This window comes from Panthera onca, chromosome C1 (genome assembly GCF_046562875.1).
Source record: "Panthera onca isolate mPanOnc1 chromosome C1, mPanOnc1 haplotype 2, whole genome shotgun sequence".
Lineage (NCBI taxonomy): Eukaryota > Metazoa > Chordata > Mammalia > Carnivora > Felidae > Panthera > Panthera onca.
In genome coordinates this window covers 13,877,648-13,899,651 of record NC_138346.1, presented here as the reverse complement: position 1 = coordinate 13,899,651, position 22,004 = coordinate 13,877,648, and the positions used below count along the sequence as shown (strand labels likewise).

At 39.2% G+C, this 22,004-nt stretch overlaps 1 protein-coding gene across 11 annotated transcripts in view; it reads right to left on the bottom strand.

Annotated features, from left to right (window-relative positions):
• The window catches only part of DOCK10 (dedicator of cytokinesis 10), a 266,571-nt gene that overhangs the window by 81,335 nt on the left and 163,232 nt on the right, over positions 1 to 22,004 (bottom strand). For all 11 annotated transcript variants that reach the window (XM_078450838.2, XM_078450840.2, XM_078450839.2 and 8 more), the window contains exons 8-16: positions 20,596 to 20,779; positions 19,219 to 19,304; positions 18,860 to 18,943; positions 18,583 to 18,738; positions 10,986 to 11,207; positions 10,664 to 10,786; positions 9,393 to 9,475; positions 4,366 to 4,488; positions 1,345 to 1,424 (exon numbers count right to left, since the gene is read on the bottom strand). In XM_078450838.2, the coding sequence (XP_078306964.1) occupies positions 1,345 to 1,424; positions 4,366 to 4,488; positions 9,393 to 9,475; positions 10,664 to 10,786; positions 10,986 to 11,207; positions 18,583 to 18,738; positions 18,860 to 18,943; positions 19,219 to 19,304; positions 20,596 to 20,779 (1,141 nt within the window). The remainder of the gene's footprint in view (positions 1 to 1,344; positions 1,425 to 4,365; positions 4,489 to 9,392; positions 9,476 to 10,663; positions 10,787 to 10,985; positions 11,208 to 18,582; positions 18,739 to 18,859; positions 18,944 to 19,218; positions 19,305 to 20,595; positions 20,780 to 22,004) is intronic.

The window sequence follows — 22,004 nt, the reverse complement described above, 5'->3', positions numbered from 1 at the left end:
ATTTTTCTCTCCGGTTTTTACAATCTTTAAAAATCTAGCCTTGTAGGAACAGCCTAAGGAAAATACAAAAAAAGAACAATTTAAATTTTATAAATCAAAACTTATGTCACTAAATAGTTTGGAGGCTGATGTTGTGGTTACTGGAAGACAGGAAGGCCTTCTACCTTTCCTTACCTCATCTGGAATTTTCCTGTGTTCAAGAAAGCAAAATGGTTAGCTAAATATGCTTGGGAATCAGATTACATTTTTTTCCCCAAAAACCTATTATGGTATTTTTATTATATGTTCAAGTTTCTCTAATGTCCTACAGTCATTTCAAACAGATTATTTTAGCTTTCTCTTTTGTTATTTTTCTCTTCTACAGGTAATAAAAGACACATCCCACAAATCAGGCAGAGGCAATGGCTTAGTTTATTCTCTGCTTTTCCACACCAATCAATATAAAAGTGATCTGCAGCCATGGCTTAGTTTAGAATGCTTATTTTATTTCAATATTAAAATGATTTGTGGAAAAATTATAAGAATGAAAAACCTCATAGTGTTAATGGGAATTCAATATCCTGCAGTAATAATCCTCTCTCTGTTTGTAGTTCATTTTAGGATGCCTTTATTCATTCTTTGTATCATTGAGAAAGTCACTAGAAGGCATAATCAGAAGTAACAAAACTACACAAACCAGTCTCATGCCTTGAGAAATAAATTCTGAGACTCTTATTTATAAGTCTAATAAAAGCTCCTTCTAAAATTCAGATTTTCACTGACATAAATGGGACTTTTGACCATATTCTGAGGAAGATACATGCTCTCTGGGTAATAACAGAGTCTAAAAATATTCCAGTTCTAATCACCACATGGTCACTTGGGTGGCTACCCACGGTGTTCAGAGGACCCCTCTGGCAGCACAGTGTTGGGGGGCCAGCCCTGTATTTTGAGTCAGAGGAACTGAATAGAATATAAATTCTCCCATTATGGGTTATTGCTTTATCCATCTATCTGAACCTGCCATTCCTCATTTGCAGCCCTCCAGGGTTTTGAGGATTAAATGACATAATTTAATACCTTGCTGGATGCATGGTATTAAACCAGATAAATATTAGGTTACACTGAATATAGTTCCTCTCCTATCATACTTACAGTTTGTCTTAATGGAAAAAGAAGAAGCCCCGAATTTCTGTAGAATAACAAATTCCATTTATCCCAAACTTTGAGGAAAAAACCTCCCAAACTATTATAATTAACCAACTATCCAACCAACCCACCAACCCACCAACCCACCAGCCAACCAACCAAAAGACCACTAACTATTCAGAACTCTACAAGCAAATCATGACATCATCATCATACTTGGATGCTCCAAAGGAATGTTGTCCACAGCAATATCCAGGCTTCCAGGGATGGTCTGCGTTTTGCTTATTCTGTCAGCCCTGTGAAAGCAGGGAACACGAACACATACACACACACACACACGCACACACACACACTGAATTATTCTAGTTGTCAAGAAAAAAGTCAACTGTAAATCTGAGCTTTGATAGGAGTAAACAGTAGAACCCTAAACACACTGGTGAAAGATTTCATTTAGCTGGTTTTATATTGAAAAACTAAAGTTTATGTAATCTTGCAAATGAAAATAGAAATCAGTGAGGGCTCAAATTACAGGTATTCTGACGAATGTCTAGATTTATTCGCATCTATTTTGGATACCATGTACAGAAATGGCCACACAAGTACAAGAGTAAATAGATAGTTTTTGTTAACAAAAAGTACTAGTATTTTAATGGGTTTAAGCGATTTACTTTCATGAGGACTCTTTAGAAGTCTTTTTTTCTTAATTTTTTTTTAATGTTTGTATTTATTTTTGAGACAGAGAGACAGCATGAGCGGGGAAGGGGCAGAGAGAGAGGGAGACACAGAATCTGAAGCAGGCTCCAGGCTCTGAGCTGTCAGCACAGAGCCCGACGCAGGGCTCGAACTCACAGACTGTGAGATCATGACCTAAGCTGAAGTCGGACGTTTAACCGACTGAGCCACCCAGGCACCCCAAGACTCTTTAGAAGTCTTAAGGGCAAGGGTGGTCTTTGCTACAATTCTTAAGTGGACGGTCTGTTTGTTCCCTCTTCACCAACAATCAAGGAGGACAAAGAGCCTTTCTCTGCCCTTGGTTCTTCTGCCTTCTCCCTCTTTTGTACCCACCACCCCCCTTTGTAAATGTGTGCAGACACCCTCTCACCAAGTATCCCTGACCCCACATTCTCCCTCTCTACCAAAACCTTTTTGCCTATCCTCCTTCCTAATGAGATGAAAGTTGCTGATAACAGTTTTAAGTTAGGTCTTCTAGAAAACCTAATAGAATAATTATAGTGGTGGGTCAGAGCCAGCTCTTCCCAGCTTATGAGAGCTGCCTGTTAAGTCTTCAATTACTTTGCCTGCTAGTTGTTAAATACAGCCCTTATTAAAAGTGAAATTGTATCAAATTTCCATTAAACAAATTCTATGACACACCAAGGTAATGAGCAAAGTGATCAAAAATGATCACTTAGAAGTATTTTACTACATGGTGAGATATCCATGAATCTGTCTGGTGGAAATGTTATATGATGGTGCGTGCATCTCTTCCAAAACCCATGTTCGGTGAAGTCCCATCAAGAGCTTGAAATCAGCAATGCTACCATTTACACGACAGAAATTGGCCATCAGTACAAATCTGTTTTTCCCCCTTGAGGGTCAGACAGTCAGGGTTTATCAGCACACTGTTGACAATAAATACCACAAAGTGTGAGGGGTCTATGAAATAATTTAATGTTTTACCAGTAGGGCATTATGTATTCTAGATGCCCTATCACTGCCACAGTGATAATTTTCTTTCCTATACGTGGACAATATGGGTTTTGCAAGAATATAATCTTCTGTGAATATCAGATTACCCCCAAATATTTTGTCCCTTTTGTTCTGCTCAGCATTGTAACTTTTCATACTTTCATACACTGGCAAAAAAGGTAAAGAGGTAAAACACTATTCGCTCCCACTTAGTGGCTTTAGTAGCCTTTGGAAAGACTATGGTAGGAGCTCTGACCGGGAAGCCTGATGAAGTCAAGAGCAGGGGGCATCTCCTCATGTAAGGAGTGGTCTTGTAGGATCACAAAGCAGTAGTTTCCCCCAAGATTTTACTTTTCACCTTTATTTTGCTTTCTAAAGTTTGTATTCTTTTTTTCAGAAGAAAAAACGAGCATTGGGAAAACTTCCCTTCTAGTTAAATAGAAACATATTCTCTACTGAAGATACAGAAGGTATTAGTTATGTTTGTTTCATAGTAATGCATTATTTGTGCTTTGGATAAACAAAATTAATTGACAGGAGATCGTTGATTCTTAGATGGGAGAGGTAGAGAGTTAACATTTAGGGATGTTAGGGATTGGGTATCAGGGGACTAACAGTTTAAGGGAAGTTGCTCGTCATGAAAGATCTTACCATCGCCCGACGTTGAATGCATGGTGATATTTAAAAGATGTTGTGGGTTTTATTAAGTTTTTTCTTCTTTTAGCACTAACTTTCACTGTGTTTTCCAAAAGCATTGGAATGACAGAAATATTATGAATTACTATAGTCACAGCAATGAATTTCTCTGTGGAATTTCAAAACATAGTTCTAAAATTCCTTAACATCCTTCCTAATTAGAGGCGTCTGTGTCTCTGTTATTTTAATCTGGGCTCTGTGACAGCCTGACAGTATATTAATGGCAGAAATGCTACTGCGAGAGTTTCGGGGCCCTCGTCTTAAGAAACTGGTAGTGATCCTTTTCTCTCCCTTGGGACACTTACTCTCAGAAGCCAGCTCTCATTCCATGAGGAAGTGATAGTATCTCATGGAGAGGCTCCCACGGAGAAGAGCCAAGGTCTCTAGTCTACAGCTCCCGCTGAGCTCCCAATCAATAGCCAAGTCAACTTGCCAGTCATTAAATGAGCCATCTGGAATGTGGATCCTCTGGTTCCAGCTGAACTCTGCCAACTGATGCCATGTGCAGAAAAGACAAGCTCTCCTCCCTCAACCAGGCTCGAATTAGAGACTCATGGAAAATAAATGATATTATTCTTTTAAGCTACTAAGTTTTGGTGTGATCTGTTACAGAGAGATAATAGTTATCTGACATGGTTTTATGTTTCACACTCCTTCCATATGATTGTGGCAAATTTTCTTTTGTTAGGTCATTGAGGCATATGTGAAGTCATCTGTGAAGCTTCTACTTTCTGGGGGAGTTTGGCCATTTGAGAAATCAGGTTAACCAGGTATTGTTTATGCAGAGTTAATAAATCAATAGTAGCAATGTAGCTGATTCATGTTAATTTCAAGAGTATCCCAACACCCTACCTTCTGTAATCTGACACTAGTTTTAGCAGGTCCTCGGTTGAAATCTTGCTACTTTCTTGTCTATACAATGGTGAAAATCTTGAGTCTCTGTCCACATTTCCCTGGTTGTCCTTAAATACTGATCTGAAAGAAAAGGATATTTATTCAGATTGGTATGTGAATATTGTTTACCGGGTTGTGTTTTTAAGGTGACAAATGATTCAATTTCCCATCTGTAATGGAAGAAACTCCAGGAACTTATGAAATAAAAAAACAAAAAAACTCCTTAGACAAAAGTTTCATTTAAACACTGTATTTGTTGTCTTTAATTCCTTATTTTCAACTCAGTCTCTAGACAGACAGCAGCCCACCCATATTCCAAATACATCCATTTATGATTTAGTAACATATCAAAACTTTGGAGGATTGTGAGAGTGGAGAGGAACAGGTTAGTCCTTTTTTCATTACTTTCTGGGCAAGCTAGGGCTACTTTGATCTGGATGGTGCCATCAGAATTTATGAGTAGTGAAAAAGGGGTAAGGTCGTACATGTGGGTCAAGGGGGCCAGACTCTTGAAACATTCTCCTGGAGATAAACATGCCCACGTCCTAAATTTTAAGACACAGACAAAGGTAAACTAAGGAACACTTGAGTCAGAATCTTGTATTACATAAAGAAAGCACCATGAACATGAGCCATTGATTGTCTATTTCACTGGAACTAGACAGAGTTAGTTAAAACACGTAAGTTGTTTTTGTCCAAATAGTATAGTAATGCCAGGCAATACAAGCTAGTATACATAACATGCTTAATGTTAGCTTTTCTCCTTCAAAATTAATTATACTCTGTGCCTATCAAAAAAAGTTAGAACCGTGTATAATTGATTTTCCAGTAATCTTAGAGAGCTGCTGAAGTTTTATTTCTTCTAGCTTAAGGACCTTGACTAGACTATTTTATTACTCTTGAAATTAACCAAAGATTTCCAAATACCAAATAACCAAAATACACAGATTGACATGGCCATTTAGATAGATATCTGATCATAGAGCTGTAGTGTCAAATAATACCGAAAATGGGCCAGAATCATATTTTTTAGACTCCTCCCACCTTTCTGCTCATTTTTCTCTGTTAAGTGGTAAGTGAGGGGAAATTTTTCATTCTGGGGATGCAGAATGAGAAAATATTTAATTCAAAGATTTTATTTAAATATCACACAGGGCTTCTGTTCGGGTGTGTGGCATGTTGAAACCAATATGATGTATTTTCAACACAGGAGGAGGTCAAACTGACCTTGAGTAGTGTTGTTGTTGTTGTTGTTTGTAATTAACCAGTCATTACAAATGTATCACTAGATGTGAGCTGTAAAACTCGTTCCTGCTTTTATCCGCAGCTCTGTCCTGCAAACAGCTCACATACACTGGACACGTTGTAAAGAGGGTGAAGAACGCAGGGCCAGGGAGAAGAGCTGCTCACAGCCCCCTACACGCTGTCCTTGCTTAATAAATATGCTAACTGGCAAGAGAACAGAGAACTGACTCATGCACACAGATGGTTTCGGGATGGCAGGATGCTGTGCCCAGTTCCAGCTGCCACAGTTGGGCAATGATCCGTATATGGTGAGGGTCTCAAAACCACGACGTTTGGGGGATGACTGAAGAAAATGTGGAGTTTAGCTGCAGGAAAAGAAGCCCAAGTGTCCCTGAGAGCCTCAATCACGAGCAGCATGAAGAGCTGTGACACAGAAAGAATGGGGCATATTTCTGTAGCTAATGTAAGACAAAACACAAAAGTAATTGTCATGCGGTTGAAAAATATATTTTTTTAAATGAGTTATTTAATCACTAGACCTATAGAAAGAAGGAAGGAACCATTGTGGGATGCACTTGAGTTTTGGTCATTGGGAGGATTCAGAGGTTGGACAACCGTTTGTTGGGGATGTTGTTAGACTGTGTGCCTTTTGTAAACACATAGATGGAAAAATGAAGTTTTTAATTGAGTTTTGTTCAATTTTAAAGAAATTCCAGGGTTGTGCGCCAATCCATTTAGAATATCGGGTAAGGTGGGTTAAAAGAAATCAGAATTGGGGCACCTGGGTGGCTCAGTAGGTTGGGCGTCTGACTTTGGCTCGTGGGTTTGAGCCCTGTGTCAGGCTCTGCATTGACAGCTAGGAGCCTGGAGCTAGCTTCACATCCTCTGTCTCTCTCTCTCTCTCTCTCTCTACTCCTCCCCTATTTGTGCTCTCTCTCTCTACGGTCATAAGCTAAATTGTCAATTCTACCCTTTTTAGTGGCAGTTGATCTTAAGGGCCAAAGTGTTTTAGGGTACACTCAAAGCTACACTGTTAGGCAAACTGCAATCTAGAAAATATAGTAGGAAAAAAGGAGGCCAAACATCCAGCAGAATCAATAGAATATTGAAATATGTCAGCTAATGGCTTGAGTAACCATGAGCCCTCCTCTGATGCAGTTGCCATTTTATTTGAAGCAATTTCCACATTGTGAGGGGGACTAAAATCTTCTTTGGCTGGATCTGGTACTTATTTTTGTGATTAGTTATTCCAAGGGGTTTAACATGAAATCTTTCAAACTATGCTGCTAACCATTTTTTTTTTTCTGAGATGTCAGAGATGTTTACGTGAATGTAAACCATGTATTTATGTGCACAAATTGGTGGTGCCTCCTGTTTCCTAACCTACAGCCAAACCACTCATCAGGCATCAATGGAGCATGAGCTTGTGGTTTTGTTGACTTTCTTGTCCTAGACGTAATTACTTCGATAGTCAGGAATATTGTCAGCCTTCCTAGAAACCTCATCCGTCTTTCTTCCAGCATGTCTTACTAAACAACTTCACTGTACAATTGTTACTTCTTCTCCTAACTGATCAATAAAGGGTAATGCTTTTCCTTCTCTACCCCACAATATTCTTTGCTGTGCCAAATTTACCAGAAAGGGGGACTTGTTGCAGAAAATATGATCTCCCCAGGTGACTTAATAATCATGTAAGAATAGTGACTTCAGACAATGGTTACATTTTACTGGGTACATATCTGTGCTTGTTAATCTCTGCAACAGTAGATTATGTATTATCATTCCTCTTTTGTACATTAAAAAAAAAAGCTAGCGTAAAGATAGCCTATGAGTACTTGCCTAAGTTCACTTGGCTATTAAGTACAGTATAGATTTCAAAACCAGCTCTGGCTCTCAAATGACTGCTTCTAAAACCTCACAACAGTGCTCAGCCACTTAACAGAAAATGTGTTTGCCGTTGTAAGTTTGCTATACTGGAATATTTCTCTTTTGCCAAAAGATATCTATCTTATTATGCCCCAACAGGTTTTCTTGTGGGAATTGAGAATACTTATCAACATGAAAGAGTTTAACCAGAAAATTATGACTAGTTATCCTTTCTCTGGAAGCTTGGGAGAAATAAAAACAACGAAATTCAACATAAAGGTTCAGTATATTCGGATCATGTCTGTTCCAGGCATCATGTACTGGCATTAGCTGTCCCTGCAGGGCGAGAGGCACAGAGAGACAGAGTGATACGTGTGATCCACTTTATGCCAAGTGCTTTCGTAGCTGAGATTGCCTTCATTGCCCACGAGGCAGGTCTTGTCAGTTTCATCGTGTGGTTGGGACCCTGAGAACTGGGAGGAAACTGGAGTAAAGTTACCGTCCGTAAGTGGTGGCCTGAATTGGACCGTGTTTGTCCAACTCCTGGGTCTGGTCTCTTTCTCCCTCACTACAGGGCTGCGTTGGAGAGACTGTGCAAGTCTGTCCTGGTTTCCTGTCGCTCATATTTCCACCTTTCCCTCCCCTGCACCTACCTGGCCCCCACTTCAAGTAACAAGCTCACAATGATAACAAATATTGGTGGATTCACTCTGGTTATGCTCATACCTGGGTACTGGGAGACCTAAAAATGGCAAAAATTAACAGACGCTGTCTTCCTTCTGAAGTTACCACCATTGGGACAATGTTACCAATGTTCAAAGGAATACTTACTAGGCTGTCTTACTTCATGGCACGCTAATTAACCTATTTTTATTTATTTATTTTTATTTTTAAAAATGTTTAAAATGTTTATTATTTATTTTTGAGAGAGAGAGAGAGAGAGAGCGTGAATGAGAAGGGGAGAGGCATAGAGAGGGAGAGAGAGAATCCCAAGCAGGCTTTGCACTCAGTACTCAGTACAGAGCCCAACATGGGGCTCAATCCCAAGACCGTGAGATTATGACCCGAGCCGACACCAAGAGTCGACTGCTTAACCGACTGAGCCACCCAGGCGCCCCAACCTTTTAAAGTTAATTTGGTTTATACATTGCTGACCTTTTTGTCCTCGTGTCTATGCCAGGCTTTTCCTCTTTTAAGAAATTCTTACACACATAAGGATGCAAAGAAATTGAGGAGGACAACTGTAATTGATCTTTAACCAGATCTGAAAAGCAATTCTTGTTCTTTATGCAGAGGTTCTATGTCCGGGAGGATGATTCCGTCCTTAGTGTTGACATAACTCAGCGTTTCCATCAGAAACTGAGCCAGTACTGACAAATCTGGCTATGCTAATTAGTGCCAAAATCAAAGACAGCTTAAATGATCAAGCTGATGGTTTCCTCTGGACATCCATACATAGGCCTATGCCCTACACATAGATGAAAATACGCAGCTGCATAATAAATCACAATGCTGCCATTTGAATGTTATGCACACTGAACTCTCAGGCCTGATATAATGCCAAGCGTTTAATAAACCAAATATGCATAATAAACAGGTTATGACTTTGATCCCACCAAGAAGCCATAGCATATCTGGTCGTGCACACACTGTGCACATATCATAGCCCCAATCTATTATACTCTGTCTTGCTGAATTGTCTTGTAAAGCACATGTTTCCAGAGAGCCCCGAATATTTATGAAGATGACACCATTAATATTTTTCCAGGTTTTGGTATATCACACATAACAGGCAACAGAGAGGTGTTCAAACGGGTTTCCAACGCAGACTTATAAACGTATGACTGTTCTGTTGGTTACAGATGTCAACCTACCTTACTGCCCAAGCAAACGGCATGTGGTACTTCCCCAACTTGCTGCAGAACTGCCTGTTGGATTTCAGTATCTTTTGTGCATACTAAGGGAAAAGTAAATAAAAATATTGTTTAGAACACCTCTTCCCAAACAGTCCAAGGAAAACACTAATAGATACTTGTCCACATTATCTTGTACTGAAACTCGGAAGGTCTGTCTGTCTGCCTTACTGGGCTGCCGATTCTGTCTTGTAAAGAACCAAATGATCTCCTCTGTGTTCAAACTACTGTATTATGTTTTTCTTTCTTTTCACTCTGGAAGTTTCAAATATAGAAAATACGCTTGTCTCGGAACAGCGACTTTTTCTTCCCTTTTATCAGACTGGAAAGATCTTACAACATCGAATGGAAAGCGTTTTCAAATTTACACCCACAGACCATCTTATACCCTTATTCGTTATGGCAGAGGTTGGCAAATGTATTCTGCAGAGGATCACTGTAAGTATATTGGGCTTTGTGGACCACGTGGTCTTTGTCGTGGCTTCTCTGTCTCTGTAGCAGGAAAGCGGCCATTAGGCAATCCGTAAATGATGGAGTGTGACTGTGTAAATAAAACTTTATTGACAGAAACAGGTGGCAGGTGGATCTGGCCTGCACATTGTAGTTTGCCAAACCCCGAATCTCATGAATATGTTAAACACTGCCCTAAATTGTTACACATGCTCAAATTCCATTCTTATGCGGTCTTTCCCCAATACATTTCCCTTGCATGAAAAATACAGACTTTTAATATTTATTTCCTACCAACTAGTAACATTCGATTATTAAAGAAAATGTGGTTGGAGAAAAAAGAAAAAATTTTCTGTTGTCCTATCATTTGAAGAACTCCCAGCACATCCTTTACTCTGTTGTCACTTCAGTGTTAGAATAATTTGACCTACAGTTATCTGTCTTACTTTTTCACTTAGTTCATCATCAGTAATCTGTATTCACTTGCTTTTAGTCAGATTAATCCTCACTTTTCATTATTGCTAACATTTTGATCCTTGGAGTGAAAATTTTATACACATTTAAGTTGATTTCTACTAAGAGATGATCAGAAGTCAGAAGCTGCTTGGTCGAAACACGCAAACCAAGAATCTATACTTTAAAATTTGCCCGATGGACATTCGTTTCAGTAACCAGCGACTATTTTGAGACTCACATTTACCAAGCTTGATAATTCATTAAGGCAGTGTGATTTTATATCCTGAAAGCAGCCTGAATTATTTATGGAAAAGATTATGCATTACCTTGTTGGAGTCCGGATTTTTAATATAAGGTTCAGCACCACTTGCAATGTTCCCCATCAGTACTTTTTCGATTTTGGCCACCAAAACAATGTCAGAATGTGGATTGCTTACAGAAAATATAGCCTATGTACGAAGAAAACAACTAATAAGCATCTAGAGATGCATACTGAAGACATTCACAAAATTTCTTTCTTTTTTTTTTTTTTTTTTTTTAAAGGGACAGCTTTTAGGGAATTTTTAGTTGGGAAACCAACTGTATTCTTTCGGTAAGAATGATGAAACGAGCAGTTTCAGGGTTATCACAAGTAAACAAAAGTGCAACCTGCTTTGGAAATCTTAGCCATTCCTCTGGAAATCCCTTGACGTGAGGTTCTTCTGATTGTCTTGGGGAAACAGTGTCAATGTTTCCATTTTCCAAAGCCACGGAAGCCCCTGAGAGCATCTGTCTGACAGCAGTGTGATTTAGATCCACATGAAAATCCGCAGAAATCTTCCTGCAGTCTCTGAGGTCATAAAGTGCCACACTCACAAAAAAAGGCTCAATCTGCAGGAAAAAGAAAGAAGTGATGGTTATGATATAAAATCGTCATACATGCAATTGCCTCTTTAGTACATTATTTAATAAAACAGTAGATAAGAGAAATTACTATTTATATATGGTATAATATTGTTCTTTAAAATATACAATATATATTAAGCGGTAAGTGATTAGCAGGTTTGGAGATACATTCTGAGATTATCCCAATGTCCTGATACTCATCAAACCTAACTCACCTAATTCTCCATTGGTAACTCCCACTGGAATCAACTACCACTAAGATGGCTACCAATGGTGATTTTCTAGTTCCATCATTCTTTCTATATTTACTAGTTGGTATTCTGTAATGATGAAACTTTCTCTCTCTCTTCCTTCCTCCCTCCCTCCCTCCCTCTCTTCCTTCCTTCTTTCTTTTTTTCTTTTTCTTTCTTTCTTTCTTTCTTTCTTTCTTTCTTTCTTTCTTTCTTTCTTTCTTTCTCTTCATACCTCCAAGTATAGACTCATGGATTACTACTATTTTATTCAATAGATTTCAATCTCTTACTATCATTATTTACATTGATGCTCAAATTGTTTCAGATTTGGCTAGAGGTAGCTCCCGTGACTTTTTGGTAGATTCCATAATTTTGGGGGCACTTCTTCACTCAACAAGATGTTCTAGGCTCATCGGATACTTTCAATGCCCCAGTCATTTCTCCATACAGCTCTAGTACCTTTCTGTGAGGGTGACATTTAGAAACCAGGATCTCGGTGCTCATTATGCTCATTGTTACTGGGACGCATACACATATGCACACACACATACACATACACATATCCATACACATAACATTCACATCTACAAGGATTTCTTTAACTCTATCCGTACATGAATATTTTATGAAATATTATGAAAAACTCTTGAGTTCATGTTGATACTTCTATTTCAAATTCAAATCAAGAAGGGTTATTTCAAGCCTTTTCCCTATTCATATTTCATGTAACTATTTCCTCCAATAGTGAAAAATTGGCTCTTGTTATCATTGGTCTATTTACTTATTTGTTCAATCAATTTACTTACTGTTCAGAGTAACCAGTCTGCCAACCACAGCCACCTTCTCGAATTGTCTCCTTTGTACCACCCTGCACAGTACCCCAGATCCTGACAAAGCCAAGCACATTCCATTTCTGTGCCTCCACATAGCTTTCTGCCTCCCATTATGAGGACTTCTTGGCTGGTTACCCAATTCCAAGCCTCTGAGTAGCTGCCTCTGTACCTCTCACCACCATGCTAAGAAGGAAAGGGAAAATGTGAAATAAAGAGAAAATGGGAAGGTAATGAAAGATGGGAAAGAAAGGGAAAGTTTCTTGGTTGAGTTTTAAAAAAGCAAAAAGTAGGTAAAGCGGTGGTTAGAAGGGGCTTCTAGGTAGATTAAGTGACATGTGCAAAGACATAAACACAGGAAAGAACATAAAGGCATGAAAGAATGCATTCGTGGGAGACGCATTTGAGGAACATTAAGGAGGTACACCCAAAGAACTTAGAAATCCATTGGGTGTTCTCGTTGGTCAGAGAGAGGTGTTCACAGGGGTATGCATAAAAGAAAATTCCCAGGTTTGGAGATGTAAGAAACTAAGTGGACGGCAATATCATTCACTAATATATAAGATAAAGATACAAAGATGAGTTCTGGATGGTACATAGAGTTGTCTATAGGACATTCCAATCACAGTTGGATATATGAGTTTTGAGCCTGGCCAAAGAAACTGGGCTGGGGATGTGGACCCGGGAGAGTTTTGTATGTGGTTCTTGTTTAAGCCATGAGATAAAGAGAAGAGAATCAGAATGTTATCCTGAACAATATCAGCATGCAAAAGATAGAGGTGGAGTAGGGAAAACAGGCTGTAAGGCGACTGGGGGGTGGAGAGAGATTAAAAAAAAAAAAAATATATATATATGTTAAATGCTGCCAGAGTATCGTAGAATCTGAAGAAGAACGATTCCAGAAAGATGAAATTTTCAACAGAAAACTGTTAAATGCAACAGTTATTAAATAAAACAGGGACTGAAATAAATAAATACATGTATATGTACATAGTTACATGTATACACATAGAAATAATTATGGCCATGCAAATAGATATAATTACATGTCATTAACTACAGATTTCTCAGAATGGAATATGCTCCCCAAAACATTTTTACTTTTGTTTATGTCACCGAATTTTGAATTGATGCCCCTCATATATCAGTGTTCTGTGGGCAAGCAGGATATACACAAAACCACATGATATTGAATGTTTAATAGGTTATCTCATGTACTTTGAAACACAGTAATATGGCTAGCTTATAATGGGGTTATTATTTTATTCCTTAATACTAGCCATATTTGCCAGCTGCCTTACTGTTAGAAACAGAGCTACACATATAAAATGAAATTCAATAAAATATTAAAAAAAAAGACGAAAAGTAAAAGTTTCCCATTTTACCAACTGAATTTAATTTAGAAAAACTTTTGGTTTGTGGTAGTGGTGGTCTGCAAGAGTAGAAAATGCAAAAATTACATGAAAGTAACTCAGGCAGGAACTCAAAACACATTGAAGGTCAAAGGAAAAAAAATCCTATTATTTGCCATGAATTGGTGCATTTTGATTTTCACTTCTGCTTGGTGAATGGAAATAAATTACCTACTTTGATAATCCATCAGAAATTAAAGCTCACGTGGTGATTCATTTATTTCTTCCAATCCACTTTTTCAACTTAAATGTCAAATCTTACTTTTTGAATCATTGGCTTTTCAATAAAGATTCGTTTAATCAAGCACTTGGAAGCCTACCAAATTAAGTCACAGGCTTCTTATGTTTAGAATTCTGTATTTTCTTAAATAAAAATCAAGAACATTATAATTTTAAAGTAGCTCTGCTGTGAAGCAGGCTTCTTTGTTCACATTTTAGGAATCAATTGCTATTTTCAAAGATATATTTTATACTAGAATACCGTCAACTTGAATTTGGTTCCCAACGGACTGACTAAAAAATTACATGCTGTCAAATATTGTTTCCTCACTATGGAAAAGTTTTCAAAAGAAGCTTTTTAGAAGCTCATTCACTAAATACAGGAGTTGGATCTTTGGCAACTTGAAGAAATATTTCGATTCACTTAAAAAAAAATGCTCTGTGAGTTAAAAACAATGAGTTTAAAAATAGCTACATGAACAAAAGAGTGTCACTCAATAATATACAAAGATTTTTAAAAACAATGCCGTTACATAAAAAATTGCTGCCAAGTTTAGGTGAGGCTGTTTTCTTAGTTTTTATTTTATTGTTTATAAGCACGATAAAATTGCTTTTTACAAAGTCATTTTCTATTTTTTTTAACACTTGTATCAATTTTAAAGTAAATTAAGTACAATACGGACATCCAAAGCACTCCAAATAAACTTGTCTCTCAGGCTTTACAGATATAAAAGGGCATACTGATGCTGGGTTCTGAACTTGGGCGTGTTCTCGTGCTTGGCAAGACTGGCCCAAATACAAACATTAAGCTTCTGAATATGAGTTTTAGTACAAAGAAAGGAATCCATGTGGAAGGAGTCATATGCCGGGCACTGGAAAGAAAAGCCCATTATCTTCAAGTTTCAGTTTCCAAATTGGATATTTTAATCACACTTGAGGATACGCATGGTCAAAAAAACCACATTTATTTTTATTTCATAAGATGGCTAAATGCCATTATGATTTGGGTTACATTTTCCTGATATTTCCAAGTGGTTTCAAGAAGCAGCTTCTAGGGCTTTTGATTTGTTTTCTTTTGTTTTTTAAATTTTAATCCTCAATGAAAGTACATTGATTGTTCCTCCTGACCATTTCACTCCATGGAAATTTCTCGTTCCACAGTCCCAGGTATCCTCCATGTTGGCATATCTACTGGGCTCCTCTCTGGCTTCCTGTTACTCAGCGCCTCAGCACCATGCCACACAGCTGACCTGTTCCCTCTTGGCTTCATAGCCCAATCTTTTTTGGTTTAGCTCTACTTCAATGGCCATTCCTTCTTAGTCTCCTTTGGTCATTTCTCTATTCATCTTTTATTTATTTATTTATTTATTTATTTATTTATTTATTTGAGAGAGAGAGAGAGAGAGAGAGAAAGTGCATGAGTGGGGGAGAGGGGCAGAGAGAGAGAGAGAGAGAGAGAATCCTGGGGCTTGATCCTATGACCCTGGGATCATGACCTGAGCCCAAATCAAGAGCTGGTCACTCAGCCGACTGAACCACCCAGGAATCCCTCTATTCATCTTTTAAAGGTTTGGTTCCTGGCCCCTTTTCTATTCACACAGAAATTCCTAAATGTGACCCTCTGGGTCACTGTATGGACCAGACTTCCAAGTTTATACCCAGTTCGTGGCCACTCCCTTGAGTTCCAAACTTGTATTTGAATCTACCCAAAGGACATCTCTGTTTGGATATCTAGTGAGCCTGTCAAGCTTAACATGCCCATAATGGAATTTGGGGCCAATATCCCCCCAATCTGCTCTTCATCTAGTCTTGCCCTTTTAATGGCACCACCATGCATAGAAGTATTCAAAGCAAAGGCGAGGGACTCATCCTTGAGATACTCTTTCCCCTTGTCCAATGGATCAGAGAAGCCTGTCTGTCCAATTTACCCAGCATCAGTCATATCCATCCATTTCTCTCCTCCTTCCTTGCCAGTCCTAGTCTATGCCACGCAATGAACTAGGTGGCAGACTCCTATCTACCATCCTTGGTCAACTCTTATTTCCTCCAATTCATTACTTTTTTCTGATGGGATCTTAAAAACCAAAAACAAAAACAGAAATTGAACCACACCATTTGAAAGTGTTTTGAATCCTTCAACAGCCTCCACTCAGGATAAATGCAAACACTTCACTACAGCCTGTACCTTACATTACCTTCCCTTGGACTGTCCTTCCCATATTATCTTGGTCTGCTCTTCCCTTCGGCACCTACTTCCTGTTCCTAGAACTTGCCAAGACTTAGTTGTCTCAGGGCATTCACACTTGCTCGTTCTCCTGCCCTAGAATATTCTCCCATGACCTGACTTATCCTTCTCACCTGTTAGGTCTGTATTCAAATGTCACCTCCTGAGAGAGGCCTCGTATGACCACTCTACCTAACGTGACCCATCTCCCAGTTCCTCTGCATCACATCTGTCATACTGATTTATTTCAAACAACTGTAAACAATGTACAACTCTCGTGTTAATTTATTTGTCTTTTTAAAAAAAATTTATTGTTTGTTCTTTTCAAAAACAGTCAGCCTTCAAGAGGGCAGGGGGCTTGTTATCTTGTTCCCTGCTGTTTCCTGAGTACCTAGAAAAAGTCTGGCTCCCAGTAGGTGCACAGAGTAAGTACTTGCTGAAAAAGGAATAAACGTGACTTCCAGTACTATCATTTTTACTCACATACCTACTGCCCAATTATAGTTCTAAAATGTGAGAAAGTTTCATTGGGGGGGAAGATTCTTGCTGGTGAGTCAGCTCAATTTTACCTTGTCAACAAGATTCTCATGTGCAATACTGAAAACGCCAATACCTTGCATATATAGCATTCGCAAATTTCCAAGCAATTTCCCACCTATTAAAATAACAGTTAATATGTAATGATTGCTTACTGTGCATCAAGCATCATCCAAGTACTTTCTATATATTACTTCATGACTTCTTCACAACAGTCCTTTGAAACAGCTACTGTTATTATTATCCCATTTATAGAAGAGGAGAGGGAAGGTAAGCTTCCTGCCCAGCTTACCTGCCCAGCGTGGCAGAACTCACTGATGGGAAGGTGAGGCATACTGACCCAAGAGAGGCACATTATCACTTGATTCTCCTCATTCAATCTGAGGTTCGTAGCATGTACCATTATCCCTCTGTTACGCCAGGGAAAATGGGCTCAAAGAACCAGTGCCATGCCTGAAGATCCAAGGGCAGCAGGTACGAAAAGGGTCCATCCTTTCTTCAAGCCACACACTGTCACAGCTAATGAGTCTCATTGAACTTCAGCATGGAGATGTGCATGGAATTGTGTGGTGCTCGGTCTAGAGAGAAAGCTTAACGCTGTTTTGTCTTCTAAAAAGCAAACATGGCTTATAATATGGATCTAGAAATAAGTTTTCTTCTTTGAGGTGGGAGATGATAATTGAGGGATGATTTATCAAAAATTAAAATGGACTGCACTAAAAACAATGAAAGGGGACATACCAGTACAACAACACTGACTTGGATTGGCGGCAGGATTATGTATAATTTTTCTTTCCTTATAGTTCAGAATTTAATGTTTATGCTCGCGGAATGCCCCCTTCCCACAAATAACTTTACAGTTGGTCTAGGGGTGCCTGGTTTGCTCAGTTGGTTAAGCATCCCACTCTTGATTTTGGCTCACATTCATGATCTCATGGATCATGATTTTGAGCCCTACGCTGGGCTCTGTGTTGACAGCAGGTAACCTGCTTGGGATTCTCTCTCCCCCCCTCTTTCTGCTTCTTCCCCACTCATGCTCTCTCTCTCTCTGTCTCTCAAAATAAATAAATAAATAAATGAATAAATGAATAAATGAATAAATAAATAAATAAATAAATATTAAAACAATTTTTATACAATTGGTATAGAACTGTCCCCAGACTACTAAGAGAGAATTTTCTTTCTTTCTTTTTTTAAATATGAAATTTATTGTCAAATTGGTTTCCATGCAACACCCAGTGCTCATCCCAAAAGGTGTCCTCCTCAATGCCCATCACCCATCCTCCCCTCCCTCCCCCCCCACCATAGGAGAGAACTTTCAAGATAGCCCACTTAGCAGGAAAAGGAATCTTATGTTGATTTAATGAATGCCGTGGCGGTTCCCAAATATCAGTGAAGCACCTTTTTTTTCTCCCATTTTCCTATACTATTATTTAATATTTATCCAATATTATTTTACTTGATTCACTATGTAGCCTTGTCTTAGGCAGTGATAGCTGTGAAATCTCAGAGTTGATTTGTTTGTCCACACTATTCTCTAATATACGTTCAAACAAACATATAAATATAAAAATTAAAAAAAATTAGATTTAAAAGCCATCTCAGCCACCACCAAGTAGATATAAACAATGCCTTAGGAAACTCTGAACCACTGTGAGATTGAATGGAAAGGACACTAGAATACAGTCCCTTTGACACTTCTTCAAGGTAAAAGGAACATTTTATGGTAGTATGCCCACTTCAGAACTCGTGCATTTTTGTGATGTGGAAAATGCTGTCATTCATACTCCCTGGTGCACTAGCTGGTGTGAACTCAGTGCCTGGGATTATCAGGAATAGAAAAGATTTTGGCCAGGGTGGTGTGATATTGGCTGATCGGCATTGGATGTAACAGGGGAAACTTACATTCGTTATTGGGTCATTCTCATTCTCCGTAACACATCCCTGAAGATTTAAGTTGAGAGCTTTACAAATGATCATGATCCTCTTGGCGGCTTTTTCTTCAAATGGTTTGATCCCAAGGTCGGGTTCGAAAAGGTCCTTTTTCTGCAGTTTCAAGGTCTACAAAAAAGGTGGAAGGTTTTTCTCAACAAATGCCCATCATAAAAAAAAGAAATCCTGAATTCTAAACCACAATTGTGTGGATTGAGTTCACGCTTGCTCAGAAGGAATTTCGACTTACATCTATATCTGGATCCAGCGAGAACAGATTTAACCTCTCCGTATTTCGAGTTGTTTTGACAGTCTCTTCAGTTTCTGTGAGGTACTGCAGAGAAAACTGTGTTAGCTCTCGGTAACCAACTATCCAAATACTTACAGCCTGGCCCCCTCCACATGGCCAAGAAATTGCCCCTTAGTATCATCACTCTTTTAATATCATCCATTAACACGCAGCAAATCCGATCACAACATGCTTTTGTTTTTTGAGTGTTGCATTTCTTAGTTTAAATTTTAAAATACAGCATTTCCATCTTTTCCATGAAAACAATAACTAATAAGTTATTCAAATTTATTTGCATAGTAAAATGTCAGCTTTATTACTTTTGCGAAGTCTGGGTGTAGGCTGTTCTCTGAAGACTCTGTTTCCTCTGGTGTGCTTTCACAAGTTACAGAATTATCCAGCGAATCTTGAAAAGATACACCAAGACAGGTTAATAAGTAATACTCATGAATCACACATCTCTCCAGGCTGTGGCATATCAAGACCGGATGTGGGATGGATGCAGGTGAGCAGATGTCTTCGTTGTATCCTGCCTCCAGGACTCTATATTGTTACAAGATCGAGGCCTGGAAATCAGACCTCCTGATGGTCATTTTGGGATTCTTTCCATGACACCACCCTATGTGCGTAAGAACTCTTGACCCTTATAATACCACACTTATACTTGGGGTTGTCATGACTTACTCCATCAATGCACACTAAAGTTTTCTTATCTGTGAGTACATTTTTGATATTCTGACTCTCTGGCCATCAACCTCAAGTCCATATTCTGGCTTCAGTTACTTAAACTCTCTAAAACTCTATAAACATGAATACTCAAGTTGATTATCATTAAGTAAATCATGAATGCTAAACGCCTACCATGGTACATAGTAGTTGTGTTAAAGTCAACAACAGTTTTCTTCCTCATTGCCCCATGCCTCTTTCACTTTATAGAATATGATACTTAGACTACTAGAATCGAAAGACTCTGGTGTCTAAGATCCCATGGTGCTGGACAAAATGTCTTGAAATAGTTTTCCTTTCGGGAGGAACAACCAACTCTGGAAGTGAACTTGGCTTTCCTGTGGTCATGGACCTGTTTTTCTATGTGTCTCATCACTTGTCCTTTCCACGCTCTTGCTCCCCTCTCTTTGCCTAGAATCAATTACAATTTTATGAAGTAATAAGGATGGGAAGAAGAAAAATATTTTTATTTCATAAAGATCTCTAATATTGTGCAACATTTATGGAACTGTCACATATAAGCTGATCTCAGTATGGTCAAGAAGTATCCATGAAAGACATCTTTCGATTAAAAGGAAGTAATGCATGTCTGTCTTTACATAATATCATGTTAATTAATTAAATCAAAGTAAAGTGAAGTAAAGGCTATGAAACACAAACTACCCCATCTAAGGTAACCTCCCATCAGACATGGGTACATTTTTAGTACTGCTGACAGATGATTTCCAGCCTCAAATCACTGCCAGTAAACTCAAAATCATACCTGCGTGTGGTGATCCTCACTATTCAGTAAAAGTCAAGCATTTCGGGGTGCTTTTCTGGAGCTCAGGGATGGATGAGCTAGCCTTGACAGCTACCACAGTTAACTAGTTAGCCTTGACAGCTACCACAGTTAACTGGTTCATTAGATGAACCAAACACACAGGTCACATTTTGCAAAGGAAGGGAAGGGGGCGCGCGTGCGTTCTCACCCAGCCCCAGATCTGCAAGCTCCGTGCTCCTCCTCCCCTGAGGTGGCCCCTCAGGACTGATTTGCAGGATGCGGTTCAGGGTGTGGATCCATTCATCCATATCGGACTCTGTTTCAGCCGCCAGCACAAAATAGGTTAGGTCATTCATTTTCAATTCAAAAGCATATTTTCTTAGTCTGTTATTCTGTGGTGCAAAAAGACAGACAGAAAGCAAAAACACCAGATAATAAGTCTTAGAGAGCGAGAGACATTTTTTAGGGGGTCGTGCTTCCGAAGTGTTTCCTTTATAGGAGAGTAACATAAAGAAGATCGGCCAAACGAAGGCCAAAATTTGGGTGGGAATGAATCATTCTGTTTGGTTTCTTTCAGGGCTTTTGGTGCTAAGATGTATTTTATTTAGGTTCTTGTTGATTGGATGATCGTGGTGGCTCAAAAATTTCACCTTCAGGCACATGTGGCAAGACGCTCTAAACTTCTTCAAATCGTTGATTAGAGGGTCTGCCTTCACTTTCTCATCTTGTGTTCCGTCCACTATTCACTCCAGTTGGGTTTCTGGCCCCATGACACCCCGGAGCAGCACTAGCCATGGTCACTAACAAACTCTATGCTGCTGCATTATCCAAGACATTTCCTTTTTCGGATCTTCCTTGACTCTTCAGTAGAATTAACATGGTGGCTTCCACTTCCTCCTTGAAACCTGTCTGTGTTGGGTTTCCATGACCACACTCTATTCTGGTCTCCTTTCTTCTTCATCAGCCACCACTTTTCAGTCATGCCTTGGACTCCTTTCTCTCTCATCTGACCCCAGTGGCTTTAAAGGATGTCCACATGGTTGGGCACCCCGATTCCTTTCTCTGGCTCTGGCTTTTCCATCAGCCTCCCAACTTTTCTCTTATTCGATATCTCTACTTTGCCTTTCGTGACGCACCCATGAGGCCTTGGCTCTAGTTCCTGAATGTGCTCTGGTTACATGTTCTGTTGCTGCCGCAAGGCCTGAAGCAGCCCCTCCCCCACGTGTACCTCACACGTACTCAGCACCACGTCTGTCCCTCATCTACTTAGGGGACCTGTAGTCAACTCTTCAGATCTCAGTCGAAGTTTCTCCAATTTCTCAGGACGAGGTTCTTGTCTTCCAGGGCACGTACAACAATTTGGAAGTCCATATGTATTCATTTTCATTTCTTTGTTTCGACCAACATGTGCCTCCTTCATGGCTGCCTCCAGAAGACCAGGTCAGTTCCACTCACGACTTTACCCTGTGCTGTCGCACAGAAGGGCTTAGTACCAGTGGGTTCAAAACACTCACCTTTTATAAGGGAATAGGATTGCCTCCTGATTTTGGGAAACTGACATTCATAGGGAAGAATGAATGAACAAAAGACTGGAAAACAGAAATTGGGGGCTGTGCA